The 15,214-nt window shown below is 51.0% G+C and overlaps 3 protein-coding genes across 3 annotated transcripts, besides 1 other annotated feature; 1 reads left to right on the top strand and 2 right to left on the bottom strand.

Moving 5' to 3' along the window:
• Positions 1-15,214: part of a sequence feature (contig 1.168 1..229305(-1)) that runs on past both edges of the window.
• On the bottom strand, positions 716-8,877 carry ANIA_09005 (type I polyketide synthase; the record flags this gene model as incomplete). Its single annotated transcript, XM_677182.1, has 13 exons — positions 716-1,627; positions 1,679-2,156; positions 2,212-2,564; positions 2,618-2,653; positions 2,727-3,011; positions 3,043-3,921; positions 3,969-3,994; positions 4,044-4,143; positions 4,207-6,041; positions 6,434-6,880; positions 6,923-7,604; positions 7,648-8,161; positions 8,210-8,877. The coding sequence occupies 13 exons, from the start codon at positions 8,875-8,877 to the stop codon at positions 716-718; spliced, it is 7,215 nt and encodes a 2,404-aa protein (XP_682274.1).
• Positions 9,616-10,197, top strand: ANIA_09006 (cell wall mannoprotein 1 family protein; the record flags this gene model as incomplete). The annotated part of the gene is made up of 2 exons (XM_677183.1): positions 9,616-9,948; positions 10,015-10,197. 2 exons carry the CDS (start codon positions 9,616-9,618, stop codon positions 10,195-10,197), a joined length of 516 nt encoding a protein of 171 aa, XP_682275.1.
• On the bottom strand, positions 11,473-13,392 carry ANIA_09007 (protein CYP548D1; the record flags this gene model as incomplete). The annotated part of the gene is made up of 4 exons (XM_677184.2): positions 13,277-13,392; positions 12,595-13,206; positions 11,677-12,549; positions 11,473-11,496 (listed from the first exon to the last, which is right to left on the bottom strand). Exons 1-4 carry the CDS (start codon positions 13,361-13,363, stop codon positions 11,473-11,475), a joined length of 1,596 nt encoding a protein of 531 aa, XP_682276.2. The 5' UTR covers positions 13,364-13,392.

The following is a 15,214-nucleotide window of genomic DNA, read 5'->3' as shown; positions in this document are numbered from 1 at the left end:
CATCACGCCATTTCTGCAAACCAGCAAAGGAAAATCACTTCTCTAGTATAATACACTTTCTATAAATTGCTTTTCTTTATATTCGGCCGAGATTTGATCTCCAGTGCTTTACCATCCTTTCTCTTTCCAAGGATCTGCAACATCATTTGCGGCGGTGAAGTTATTTCTCAACTTCCCAATTTCTCAAGGAGAGAGCATTCGGTAGAGTCTGAAGCAATTGTCTCACTGACTTGTCCTTATGCGAAGCTTGGACTACAGATCCCTATTCTGGGTGGAAGACCAGGAGTGGAGCGCGCAGATTTTCCATCGCAGTTGACGGGAAACATGTACTAATCGTACCAAAGAACTGGATTAAGGGCCCAGATGGTTGCTACCTACAAGAGAACCGGGAGTTATCGAGTAGTGACCTGTGCCTAGCACTAATTTGAGGGCCCACCGACTCCCCATGTAGTTGAGACCAACTTTTACTCCTCGACTACCCTCACCCATGAGTCTGTGGTAGAAAATATGATTAAGCTATATATTTTAGTACATTGCAGTAAATCAATAAATAGGTCTTGTGGTCTAATGGTTATGACATCAGACTCTGATATCTATCCGAGTCACATCTGGTAATCCCGGTTCGATCCCGGGCAGGACCTCTCACAATTAAATATTTTTATGCTTTTTTACTCTCTACTTTCCCTCAACCACAAACCCTTACTGCACTAGACCCCTAATCCTCTCCGTCTCTATCTCCAATTCTAGCCTCGTTCTCATTGTCCTCTCTTTTCATCCCATACTTGGCTTTCAGATGATCGACGGCCGCCCTCGTCAACCCTCCCACAGTCTTCGCCTTTGCAATCTGTACAAGCGTAATCTCTAGCCCTAGGTTCCGTCTCGCCCATCCCCTTATCTCAATCGCCATCAATGAGTCAATCGTGATATTCGCAATCTCGTCTTCATCCATGTTCTCCGCCTGCGGCATCCGCTGCGTCACCTGGTTGCCAATCTCGCGGCGCACGATCTCTTCCGATTCCGGGTCGTTCAACAGCGAGGGGTTCTGCTCAACGCGCCGGAGGAGAGTGCGGAGTTCGTTGCTTTGACCTCCCTGGACTGCCTCGGTGCTTCTTGACTCGAGGTTCTTGTAGATGGCAAACCGGACATCGCGCACCCAGTACGGCCGGACGCTCGGGTTCGAGAGCGGTTTTGTATTTGAGAGGCCGACGATGCACGAGGTAGAGAGAAGTGATTTTGATGAAGGGGGAACTGCGCATTGTGATAAGGCGAGTTTGAGCCCCTCAATCAACTGTTGCTCGCTTGGGAAGCAGACTGACGCCGCTTGCGCACGTTGCATTGCCTCTTGATTAGCAGCCATCATGCCAACTTCATCGATGGCGCCCAGATCAATTACCGCCGCTGGAAGACCGAGATCTCGCCGATACTGGACGAAGGAGTCCAGGAACGTGTTGGCCGCGGCATAATTGGCTTGGCCTGGGTTTCCGCAGATGCCGGCAACCGACCCGACGACAATGAAGAAATCGAGGGCGCTGGAAGAGGTTGTCTCGTGGAGGTTCCAAGTTCCCTGGACCTTTGAGGCAACGCAGGACTCCCATTCTGAATATTTCATTTTGTCGAACATTGCGTCCTGAACTCATTAGTCTCAGAGCCATTGATATGGACCAGTTCAGCGTAGTACCTGGAGAAACCCTGCCATCTGCACCACGCCACCAAGAGGTTGCGAAGACTTAGATATTGCAGCTTCCACGTCTGCAATGGCCGACACGTCACCGGGAACACAGATTGCCTGGCACCCCTGCGCTTCGAGCTCACGGACAAAAGCCTGATCCTTTTCAGAGAGACCAGCGGAGCGTGATAAATACACCAAATGCCGAGCGCCCTTTTCCACCATCCATGTCGATACTGAGCGGCCCAGTCCGCCTAGCCCACCAACAAGCAGGTACGAGGCGTCTGGACGAAGAGAGAATGGCGAATTCCCTGGAGAGACAGAGAGGCTAGAGGGGTTTTCGGGCACTCTAATCAGAATCTTACCCATATGGACGCCCTGTTGCATGTACCTGAAGGCATCTATAACGTCTGTAGCCTCGTACACTCTCACTGGGCGAATGGGAACTAGCTCGTTCTCTGCTGTGAGTGTCTCGAACTGGGTGTGCATTCTGTCCGGTGAAACCGTTAGAAGAAAGCTCGAGAATCTGATCGGACTGTACGTACGACTCATAGGTATGATAAGCTTCCTTTCCAAACTGCGTCAGATCGAATCCCATATATGAGCGATTCTTGATAAAAGGCCCCATATTGAGCTGCCCGTTACTCAGGAAGTCCCGCTTGCCCAGCTCAATCATTCGACCAAACGAAGCGAGACAGTCCCAGGATGCGTGGAGAAGAGCACCAGTCAGTGAATTCAGCACGACGTTCACGCCGCGACCGTTTGTCTCGCGCATCACGTCGTGGAGGAAGTCTGGGGTCCGGGAATTGAAGATGCGGCTCCTTGGTATGCCGAAGCGATCGATGAGATACTGGACTTTCTCGTCGCTGCCGACCGTGGCGTAGATCTGAGCTATTAGCTGCCTTGCCGGTTCAGGGAAACGGAGTCATACCTTTGCCCCAACATACTCACAGACGCGGATAGCCGCGAGACCGACGCCTCCGCAAGCTGAATGGATCAGTACGGACTGAGAGAGTTAGTTTCAGAAGATCACTCTAGATCCACACGCAGGCAGCCGTACCTCGCCCTTTTGCAACCGCGCAAGATGAATCAGGCAGTACGCAGCCGTGATGTAGACTGATGGCATCGTCGCCGCTCCCTCAAGCGAGATGTGATCCGGAATCCGAAGGCAATACCGCGAGTGCACGACGAAGCGCGTTCGAAAAGTCCCCGTCGTCAACAGGGCGACTCTATCGCCGGGCTTCAGGTCTCGTATTGCACCCGGTGCTACCCTTCGAACGATCCCGCTTCCTTCGAGACCGAACTCATTGGGTTCGCCGAAGAGGCCAAGCGATACAAGAATGTCCTATCATATCATCCGTTAATAATGTACTGACACGAAAGTGCAGGTGTCGAACCCGGAAATTCAAGCCGATATACTTCATCTCAATTTCGACCTGGCCTTCCTCCAACGGCGGGCCCTCGAACGGTGCCCAGCGAAGTGTATCAATTGAACCTAGTGATTCGATATCCAGTTGTCTAGGGAGGTTCATTGAGGAGTTACTATCAATATGGTCTGCCAGGCAGACCCAGTGACAACGGCCGACGTAGATCGTGCCCTGGTATAGGGCGAATTCATACTCCGGGTCTGTTTCTGCATCTGCCCTGGACCACAGAAGCTTTTCGACCACAGACACAAGTGATTTCACTGACTCGGCACCGAAAGTATCAGTTTCGAAGATGCTGAAGTCAGCGTCTTTCTCGTGTCTCATAGTCCGTGCAAACCCGAAAACTAAGCCGTAACGTGGGTTTTCGCACCGGAACTGCGACATCCCCGTAACCCACAGAATCGGTTGCTTAATATCTGCCAAGAGGCCCTGCAAGGAAGTAAATCCAGCTTCAGACAGGTCATGGAGGTATGGACCATCCATATCAAGAAGAGAGATGGTCAAGTACTCCCCTTCAACTGGAAGACCAGCTTGCAAATCGCAGATGCATACTTCGTATCCTTGCTGTTCCAGCGTCCCCTTTAGCAGTTCAACCCAGGACTCGGAATAGGTGATCGCCGCCTTTACTAATAACGTTATGGTTTTTTTTGGGATCTCTGCGTTAAGGCTCGACAAGATACTTAGCGATACGCTGTCTGGTGATTCTATATCCCTGCGTATGGCTTCAATTCCAGAGAACCCGGTAGAGCGAAGGGCTGCATCAATCTCTTCTCTCGTTATATGTACTGGGATCACGTCTTTATTCCTGTTCCAAATTGGCAGAAGCCCCTGGTTTATGAGTAAGGGACTAATATTCACGATTTGCTTGGACCTACCATGACGAAGGCTGTAGGAAGATGTCCTGATCATATCAGCGCCAGCGGTGCAGACAATTGAAGGTCTCGACTTACCTTCATCCAGCTCGTTGAGCATTAATCTACCGCGCGGCGCCAGCAACTCCCGAATATTCCTGAGCGATGTCTCCAGCTGGCCCCTTCTGCCTCTGAGAACCTGCTGATTATCAGTTTGGTTACGCCGTTACCTGAAGACCGGGCAGGGACAGCAACTACCGACATTAGATGCAATAACTAAATCAAAACTATGTTTCTCAAAACCCTGCTCTCCTAGATCCTTCTCGATGGCAAGCAGTTTAAAGTCAATTTCTTCCTCCGCAAACGCCTTTCTCGCAGCTTCAACATTCTCCGCGGATGCATCCGTAAATGTATACGCTGAGTATAGCCTCACAGTTTCCGGTGACGTCAAGTGCTTCAGGATACTCCTTGTGACACTCCCAGCACTGCCTCCTACCTCGATGATGCGCATCGCTGGGTTTGTATGGCCCAATAAAGTCAAAAAGTGGCCCCAGCTCCGCTCGTGCTGGGAATGGAGGTATGCGCCATACTGCTCGATTTGGCTTCGAGTTTCGTCGGACAGGGTCGTTGAGGTTAAGAGATTCTCGACATTGTTGTAAACGTAGCGGAGACATGACAACGGGGCTGGAACTTCACCACTTTGATCCTCATTTGCGTGTTGGACCTCTGAGGACAGAACCTTCATGAGGCTCTGGCGTTCATCCGAGCTCAGCTGGGCCCAATTGGAGGCTCCTGTATCCAAAGCATATCCATCCGTCTGCTGACCAAATCTATTAGCCGTTGAGGTAATCCATGCCTTCCAATCCTTGAGATGAGGGACTTCCGGGTCCTCGGTGACACTCTCCAGCTTCCTCGCCGTTTCAAGGATATACAGGATACTCAAAGCATCACATGCCCGCATCATGCTCACATACTCATCGCTCGGCTCAGCAGGTAGCAGCAAGCTAGACGCCTCTACGAAATCAATATCCGGAGCCCACCGAATCTGTGACCCCAGCGGTATGGAAGCAGTGTCTCCCGTCCCGGACGCAGGGAACCCGGCAACATCCGTCATCGACAGGACAGGCACAGCATCATTCCCGTCGCCAGCCATCATGATACCATGACCCATCCATGTCCCGAAGCCGGTCTCGGCCATCAATGCTTCCAGCGACATTTCGCTTTCTGGAACGTCGGCCCGTCGCACATAGATATGTCCAATTGCCGCAGGGACAATGATCTGGAACCGTCGGGATAACCCTTGAGCTATGGCCATTGGGAAAGCTTGGAGCAGGTGGTCAATTATGGCGGGGTGAAGCGGATACCGGGTTCGTCCGAGGTCGCGCAGCCTAGCTGAGGCTTTTCGATCATTTGGATCTGAAGAGATGCATGTAAACCGTCGAAAGAGAGGGCCATATGCAAACCCGAGTCTCTCGACGAAACGGTAGCAAGTGCCTACGTCAAGGACGCGAGCGTATTGTTTGATCTTTCGTCCTTTTGGAGGGTAGTCGGATCCCGCGCGCACCTGGCCATGGCAGTGTTTCGTCCAGGAAGCACCATCGAACGAGACGATGCTGAACGAGTACCAATCTGACTCAACAAGGTCGGTGATTTTGACTGGCTTGAGTGTCGTGATGATTTCGTACTCAGCCGACTCTTTCATCAAAAGCGGGTTCTTGATCAGCATATTTTTGATGGAGAAGTCGCTCGCTTCGGGAATTAATTGGCATACTGCCTCGCCCGCCATTGAGATATATCCAGCAGCCGGGAATATAACATTTCCCTGCAAAGCGTGCTCGCTGACCCACGGAACGTCCTCCAGACGAAGCAGATTTCTCCACGCGGGCTCGAGCTCTGAAGACTCGACGCTGCGTGCGCCAAGGAGCTCATGGTGTAGATGAGGTCGGAATCGCCACTCGCGCGTTAGTCGGCTGTCGTGCCAGTAACGGGTGTTATGTTGCCAGGGATAAGGAGGCAGGTTTGATATAGTGTTGCCGGGGCCATTGATAATATTGAGATTGATAGCAATCCCGCCAGCGTGCGCGAGTCCTGCAGTTACTAATAACTGAGTGTGACTATCAGGCTCATTTCTATTCAGAGTTGGGATATACGAGAGCTCTGACTTTGTTTCTACAGCACGGAAGATCTGCTGCAGGGGCCCAGACAGCGCAGAATGAGGTCCGATCTCTATAAAAGTCCGGCACCTCGATTTCGTGAGTATACTGCGTACCGCAGGAGAGAACAAAACAGGCGATTCCAGATTTCGACGCCAGTATGCAGCATCCAATGCTGTCGGCTCTGTGATTGTACTGGTTGTGACGCTGGAGAAAAGCGGGAGCATCTTATCCTTGTGCTCGATGGCTCCTTCGATGCATGACGCGTACTGTACTCCTATCTTGCACATATGATCTGGTTCGTTAGCGATGTCTTCCCTTGGAACATAAACATACTGGAGTGGTAGGCTGTAGACACTGGCAGCCTTCTGCAGAGGATGTCTGGACGATCCCTCTTAATTGCATCCACCACTATATCAACCGCAGTACTATCCCCAGACAACGTGACACTTTGTGGACTGTTCTCGCATGCAATGACTACGCTTTCCTCAAGAAACGGCGCGACAAGATCTTTTGACAGCCCTACCGCTGCCATGGCGCCTTTTCCTTCAAGCTCCTTCGCGAGCTTTCCTCTATAATACGCGATGATGATGGCCGATCTCGCAGAGATGGCCCCAGATGCGTATGCAGCGGCAATCTCGCCGCTCGAATGGCCGACCACAGATGAAGGAGTTATTCCCCATGCAGAAAGGATGTTGACAAGTACAATTTGGAGCGCTGTGCAGAGCGGCTGCGAGAGTTCGGCTTCGTTTATTCTGCTCTTTTCCGTCCGTGACAATTCCTCTGCACTCGTTAGCTTGGACCTAACAGATCACGGCGTCTTACCTTCAATCGACCAGGACGGGCCATCTGCGAGACTGCCCAGAGCCTCTTCAAGATGCTGAATGTCTTTTCGCGCGGTTGGGAATGCGGTTAGCAAATTCTTGCCCATGCCCGCCCACTGAGCGCCTTGCCCGGTGAAGACAAAGGTCACCTCCGGAGCTTTGTCACGGCCAGTCTGAAAGTTCGGCTCGTCTAGCAGCTCATTTGGATTGGCTACTGTAAACGCTCGGTGAGATAGATGCTCGCGCCTTTCGCCAAGTGTATAGGCGAGATCCCGGAGCTTGGACAAGTCCTTATTTGCATAGTCTGTTACAGCTCGAATGCGCTGTTTCAAACTTTCTGCGCCCCTTGCCGAGACGACCAAGAGGCGCGCTCTGTCATCTTCGCAGTTTTCAATAAGAGGACGAAAGTTGTCACCGCAGACTGAAGATATCGAATCAAGAATGGCGTGTGCGTTCGCACCTCCAACGCCAAAACAGTTCACGCTCACCCTCTCACGCCGGTCTTTTGGCCATGGCATGACCTCCACTGGGACCTGGAGCTTTCCTTCTTCGAATGGTATTCTTGGGTTTGGCGTCTTGAAAAAGACGTTTGGGGGGATAGTGTTGTGCTCCAGTGCGAGAACGCCTTTGATGACGCTGCTGATTCCCGATGCTCCTTCTCCGTGGCCAACATTTGGTTTTACCTGGTTCGTTAGCCTGCATCATAGACGCGCGCTATAGACCTACAGCTCCCATGATTATCCCTTTTCCTTCAAACAATTTCGCGACAACTGACGCTTCCGCCGTGTCCCCGGCTACTGTTCCGGTTCCATGGCACTCGAAAAACCCTGTCTGGGTGATATCCGAAATACCGGCCTTCTTATAAGCCCATCTTACAAGTGCTTCCTGGGAATGAGACCCGGGAGTTGTGATGCTGGGGGTGTGACCGTCGCAGTTGGTTGACGTTGCTCGGATAACTGCACGGATAGGGTCATTATCTCGAATGGCGTCTTCGAGTCTTTTCACGTACAGGGCGTTAACGCCCTCGCCGCGCCCATACCCATCCGCCGCCTCGTCGAACGTGCGGCAAGTTCCAGTTGGAGACATGACAGTGTTATCAGACATGGTAGCCGTCATTGTCGGTGCAAACATCAAATTTGTCCCCGCCACGATGGCAGAGCAGCAGTCTCGTGAGTAGAGCGCTTGGCACGCCTCGTGGAGACCTACCAAGGACGCTGAGCAGCCGGTTTGGAGGGTCATGCTGATTCGTCAGTGTAGTTCGAATTAAAAGGGGGGGCGCGGTGCTAACCTAGGCCCCTGAAAGTCATATTCATAAGAAAGCCGGTTCGACAAGGCAAACTGCCCCGTTCCAAGGATATGATATCGGTCTGTATGCTGCGGGTCCTTGCTTGCCAGGTCCAGCCAGTCTTCGCCGTAAACACCAACATAGCAGCCGATGTTTTTCCCGCGCCAATTCGTCTCTCCAGCGCTCTCCAAGCACTCCCAAACTACCTCAAGGAGCTGGCGTTGCTGTGGGTCCATTCTCCCTGCTTCGTGTGAGTTGATAGAGAAGAAGCCCGCGTCGAAACAGGCTGGGTCGTCTTGCAGGTAGTACCCATGGCGCGTTTTTACACAACGGGCCATGGTCTCACTGTAAAAAGAATCAACAGTATAGCGGGTTCCGGGAACCTCACAAACACCATTTCGTTTTTCGATTAGGAATTGCCAGAGTTCATCGGGGGACTTGACACCTCCGGGAAGCCGGAGCGCCATGCCTACAATGGCAATTGGAGGGCATCCTTGGACAGAGTTGAAGGACACGGTGTTTCCACTGGTGTCAGCACCACCACTGCCAGCTTCAGCCCCGTTCTGGTCGTGGCCTTCGCTATCTGGGTAGACGCGTTGATGAAGGATGGGTTCGCCATCCGATGCCTGGGAATCAGATGCAGGAAAATGGCTTTGTACGAATGTTACCATTCTGGAAGCTATATGGCTGTCTCTTTCAAGTGATTGTTGCAGATAGATAGAAGCTCTATGCCCCAGAGAACTTGTATTGACGAAGACCTATTTTGAATATTCGAGGCAGCCTAGTCTCTGTACAAGACCAAACACTTCCTTTGCGGGGTACAAAAAGCTCTGTGTTACAGGGAACTGTAGTCTGTGGTCAGCTAGCCACCAGAATCCTCCTACTGCTGCTGCTGTGACGAGTTCGTTCACCCTGCAGCTCGATTATATGCAGTGGCAGAAGCTTTGTGCCGTGTTTGCAGCAACATGCATTGCAACACGGCGAACCATGCAGCGCAGGACAATGTCATTGGTGCTCTCGTGTTTGCTTCGAGTTGCAACAATTGGCGAGACCTACGTGAGGCTTCGCAGCGGCAGCGTTCGACTCGTCAGAAATAGCGAGCGTACACGAACTCGAGGATGACCCATTGACAGCTGGGCTTTGCAGGTTTAGTCTACCTTTGCTGATGGTCGGCCTTCTTACTTTATGTCTGCTGATGCGCCGGGTGTCAAATCACAGGTACTGGCGGATATAGCTTCAGCACAAGTGAGAAAGCCTCGTGAGACTCAGAATAAGAGCTGATAGGGCCAGGCACTATAAAGTCCTTGCCTGAGTTCCGGCTGAGTTGAACCAACCTGATAGATCCGCTAAACCGTCCTTTCTCTCAACAAAACCTCTCTATTATCATTCAATATAGGACACAATTCATTATGAAGGTCTTTAATGCCATCTTGATCCTTTATACTCTCCTTCCCTCCCTCGCCATCGCGCAATCACCCATAGATGCCGCTCTCGCTCAGTTCCAGCAACTAAACGACCGGATCGACAGCGCGCAGCGGTCCATCAACGCCTACAACGGCGGTGTTTTGCTTGCTCTCCCCGTTGCGAACAGCCTCTACAGCGCACACACCGCTGCAACAACAGCGCGTCAGTCCCTTACAGCACTAGATCCCCTTTCTCCAGAGGATAGCCAGCGTGCGCTGGACGCATACAACGAGGTTCATCCGCGGTTACTTGCAACTCTCGCGGCCGGACGCGATAAGGTTCACATGCTTCACCTCTGTGTTTCGTCTCTCACGTATATGATGGGCTAACTGGTATATGAGCAGGCACAAGTCTTCAGAGACGCAGGCGTTGGATACGTTGCGCAAGGAATGATTAGTAACCTTTACAACGAGAAGAACCGGTTCGAAGCTGCACTCAGGGACAAGATTTATCCGGGATACTTCCAGAATGATCTGGCTGAGGCGGTTGATCATGCCTTTCAGGGTACTTTGGCACAGTTCTACTAGCACGACTCAGTCACTTTAGTGTGTGAGCCGTTAATGAGGATTATGGGAAGATGACATTGAATTCTCTTCCCATTTTTGTCTAGTCTGCAACTATCATCTACAGTCCAGTACTCTTGCAAGTCCCAAAATCCCTATTCAAGCCCATGTAAGCAGATATTTGGCTGTGTCTGAAGCGATAGATTGAGGGTAGGGAAGAATCTTCAGCTCTTGGGGCCGGAGGCTTCGGGAGAGACAAATGCAGGCATTGCCGCGATTCGCGCTCGGAGTCGAGGAGGTTATCTTTTGTCTGCCCTCAGCCTCCGTCCGCGAACTTGTCAGCTAGTTCTGAGGGCGATTTAGAATCGGTCCGCACTTGAGGCCTGCAGTCGCAGTGATGATCTTGTGAGCACTTAACGGGATTCTGTCCGCAAGTAATTACTGAACAGTCTCGAGACTTGACTCTAAGATGCGATTCCACTCAACTAATATATTCTTCATTCTGAGCTAGACACAAAGCTTGCTTGAAGGATACTTCGTTCAAGCTAACATATGGGAGCGTGAGCTTCTGGACCCTTCTAATCTATCATTTTCTCATCGTGGAGCCTCATAATTATCATCACCATTAGTCTTCTGGATCCCCTCCGCCTCTTTGCCATTTCTGGTCAGAAGAGCTCTTCCGTCCTCCGCTTCCCAGATATGGCGTCCAGGGGCCTATTGGTCGTGAGCATACGGGAAAGGGTGGACAGCCTGCACTAGTCCCTTCTCCAGCTAGACTTCCATATTGAGACTCCACAAGTAAAACCCACGCCCCCTCAAGCCTGGCGCCAATGACATTGATTGATTTTCTGCGGAATATCGACTGGCTACTGGGGCTTTTTCTTTTCACCGTATTCACGACTCTCCAGCCGGGTTCGCTAGCAAAAGAGCCGGTAGAACGTGGATCTGAAGCCGCGTTGCGGGTCCCATTTGGCCTCGTTAAGTTCTTTTGCGTGAGCTTGGAACAGACAGGCCCGTTTGTTTTGGCCATCAACTTTGGAAGGTAGCTTCTGCTCCCTCAGCTCGCTCGCACTAGGCGCCGGTGCTAGTACCGCTTTTAGTAGCAGAGTCACTGGGTAGCAGGTACGTCGGGGACATCGGATGTGGGCGTAGCTGCCACTGAATTTTATGTTTGTTGGTCAATGGGCCTAAAGCTTAAGGGCAGCAAGTCTTTGATGGTGGTCAAGGTTGTTTTGAGTCTTGAGCTCGTTCGGCCTTGGACGGGTACTAGGATCTCAGTACCTATCACATAGCTGTGCCTCAGAGTGACCGAGTGATGATATTCTGTGGTTACAGAGTAGGTAAATTTGATGAGCAGCAAAGTTGTCATGCATGACAGTTGTCAAAGGCTGGCGTGGCTTCATACATATTAGGGTGAGGAGAACAACGAAGATCCGCTGCAAAATTGCATTAATCATATACATATGAACATAAATAACAATATCAAGCCTGCCTTCTTCTTACAATCACATTAGGCCCAGTCTTGGAAACAACAAAATGATCTACCATTTTGAAATGCCCATTCTCATCCTCACCCGTAGCGTCTGCCAGTTCGAAGTCGAACAGGTACATAAGCCTGGCTAGGGTGACTCGCATCTCCATCAGTGCCATACTCTTCCCAATACACCCGCGAGGGCCAATGCTGAATGGGCAGAACGCTTTCCTAGCCAAGTCCACCTCCTCTCGGGTCACGGTCCAGGCTGCGTCGGCGGTCTTGCAGGTAGAGCCTTCGATCCAGCGGTCAGGCAAGTAGCTCAGCGGTTCTCGGTAATAGTCCGGACGTCTGTGGATGCAGTACGGAGGAGTACCACAGCCGGTCCCTTCTGGGAGGACGAGGCCATCCACGGTGACAACCGGGTCCGATGCTTCGCGTGGAATGGATCCTGGGACTGCGGGTGCGAGACGCATAGCCTCGTCAATGCAGGCTTTCAAGTATGTCAGCTGATTGAGCTTAGATCCGGTCACGATCTCCTCTACGTCGCTAAAGTGAGAGCGGACTTCGTTTTTCAGTTTCTCTAGAGCGTGCGGGTTCCGGACCAGGTAGAAGATGGCAGCAGAGAGACTAGTGGAGGTGGTATCACTGCCGGCAATCATCAGAACGTTCGCTTCACCCCAGAGTTCCTGAGTAGCGAGACCTTTTCCGGTCTCGGGATCGCGGGCGTTGAGCAGGTAGTAGAAGAAATCCTTCTTTGCGTCTTGCCCCAGCGAAGTCCTTTCCTTGGCCCGAATGTTGGCTTCCTGGCGAGACTCCATGATGAAGTTCCACCGGTCATTCGTCAGACGGCGGATGAAAATCTGATCGAGATGCCAGCGGTGCAGAGGCATCCAAAGACCGCACTGGTTTTGTTAGTGATACTCCGTCAAAGGGAGGGCAGAACATACGACATAGTGCCTATACGCAGCACGATCTACCAGATGAATCATCCTTCTTTTCGCCCCGTCAATAAGCATATCAAAACTCTTTCCAAAGCACAGCTCGCCCATAACATCATACGTCAAGTACCCGAACCAATTGGCCATGTTAAAAGTAGCTCCATCCTTGTCCCCAGACTGCGAAGTTGGTCGCTCTCGACCTAGAATCGAACACAGTTGGCGAACATGAAGGAGCATGACATCCTCCATCCCCTTGAGTGCAGTGTCCGAGAACGCCTGGCTCAGTACTCGCCGCTTCCTGCCATGGACAAGCTTATCAATGGCATTGTGCGTGTTGTAGACGCCCGGGATAGCCAGGAAGCCGTTGTAGAAGTCCGCCTTGCGGAACTTGTTTCCATGACCGTAGATCTTGTGGAGTCCTTCCACGTTGTTAATGGAGACGAAGTTCGGGGCCAGACGGACATGGTCGCCGTAGCGCTGGTGCAGCTCGTAGATCCATAGATGTCGGTCACCTTTCAGGCCGTGGTAGAGCTGGACGAGAGGCGTGACCGAGGCGAGAAACGGTCCAGGGACCCTTGATAGCGGGTGAATGAATCTGTAATATGCGATCCAAACGAAAGACTGTATGTTCGACTCAGTCAGCGGTATATTCCTCAAGTTGTCTCGGGGTAATATAAACTGGAGTATATACCAAGATGGTGCCAGCAGCCAACAGCGCAGCCGGCCAGGATCTAGGTAACAGTAACTGCAACATGATTATCAGTTCTGTTTCAGTCATAAACCGATCTTAAAGGGACTCTTTTCCCCTCCTTCCTCTGGTCAGCATTGGAGGAGAGCGATTAAGTACTTTTGAGACAGGGCAGGCGCGGCTACTCTCGGCATACTCGAATACGTCAGAGCTCGGCTACCGGCGGACGGTCACCATTTGTCAGTATTAACCGCAATCAGGCATTTCTGATTCGCTCTATTAATCGAGCAGTGTTGGACCGCGGTTATCCTCTTTCATAGTGCGGATATTTTCGACGGGGGTTGCGGGGATGCCGGTTTCGGGGTAGGGTGGTGGTCCATGTACCTATACGGAAAACCAACATGGGCTCGAGAAACCCGCCAGTGCGGCTGAGGGCGGAGGATAAAGATAGCCGAGTAGCAGCTCACATATTCAAGTTGTCTGCTAAGTTTAGAGCGAGTCTTATTGCGAGCTTTACTAATACATTACGGTCCATTCAAGGGCGGCTTCTCCGATCCTTATCAGTAGGTAGCTTAGAACATACACCGATTTGTACTGGCACCTATTCCCTGGCCTAAGACGAGGATTTCCGAGTCATTTAGGTCCACCAGTCAGCCAATTCCACGAAGCTCACCCAGCGTGAAAGCTCAAGCACTCTTGGTTGTTGCGGCAATGTATATCTAATCAACCAGGAAACCCAGAATTAGCTCAACTCCTACCACGGAATACAGAACAAGTAAATATCTTGGGTAAGTAGAGCACTCTCAGAAGCCTTTGAGGTACACATATACACCGGCCTTAAGCAATACCGGTGCTTCGTTTCGGCGAGTGAAAGGTAGGGTTCATCATCAGGGTTTGTGTAACTAGAATCATGTCCATGTCATCGGTCTTACCTTGTACATTTCAAGTTTTCAATATCGGCCTCGACTTCTGAGCCAGAGTGGTGTTAGGGAAAATGTTGGAAGCGAATTTGGTGCCGTAGCGCTGGGATACGGGAGATATATATCTTTGATGCGACAGCAGCGTGAAACAATCACAGGCCAGGTCAACTCGACTTATTGATGTCGGGCACCTAAAATGGCAAGCGCGACAGCTTGTCATACTACCTAGTGTCATCTTATACGAGATAGTGCATTATCATTGGAGTAATATCAAAGCCATACTGCTAGTGTCCATAATCAGTGACTCATATTTGACCATGCCGGCCGAATGCGCAATATTGGCCGGATTATTTAGGCTTCAGCAGCAATATCGAATACTGCGGCCATATGGTCAATTTTAGGGCCTGGCGTGCTATGATTATCTTCTCTTTAGTGGCATACTTCTCGCTGAGATCACATGATTTAACTGAGGATGTTAATCGAGGCCTCTGCTTACTAATCACGATAAGCAGCTCGCTTATCTACTTATTCAACAGTTAGGACCATTATCACAGGTCACAACTATTTGAATGAACTGAACTAGCTATGTTAATCGAGAAGCTTCTTTTGAGCCTATAAGAAACTATAAACCGCCTATGCAGATCATAGATAGGAGATCGAGACCTGCAATACAATCATTCACTGTAGATACCATTCAAATAACCAAAATCTATACTGATATCACCAACACATAGGCGCAGTGTTACATGACTATGTTTGGAATTGTGAAGAATTGTGAAGTCTGCTATCAGTCCTTCTTCAGTGTCCGCCAATGATATCTCAGTTCTTCAATTTTCGATGACGTGCTAATTGGTGTCCACAGTTGTTTTGACAAGCTGTGCCCGTGCTCTCCTTGCTCTCTAGAGTGGCAGAGTACTACTCCGCAGTGTAACCACGTAAATACTGCCACTGTGAGCCCTGTCTATGCCAGCCCTGTCAGCCAAGTCGTGGTACCTCTTAAGCGAGGACCCGCCAACGGCCC

Source organism: Aspergillus nidulans, chromosome VII, assembly GCF_000011425.1.
Source record: "Aspergillus nidulans FGSC A4 chromosome VII".
Classification (NCBI taxonomy): Eukaryota; Fungi; Ascomycota; class Eurotiomycetes; order Eurotiales; family Aspergillaceae; genus Aspergillus; species Aspergillus nidulans.
The sequence above is the reverse complement of the archived record's forward strand: the minus strand, read 5'-3'. Positions and strand labels throughout refer to the sequence as shown.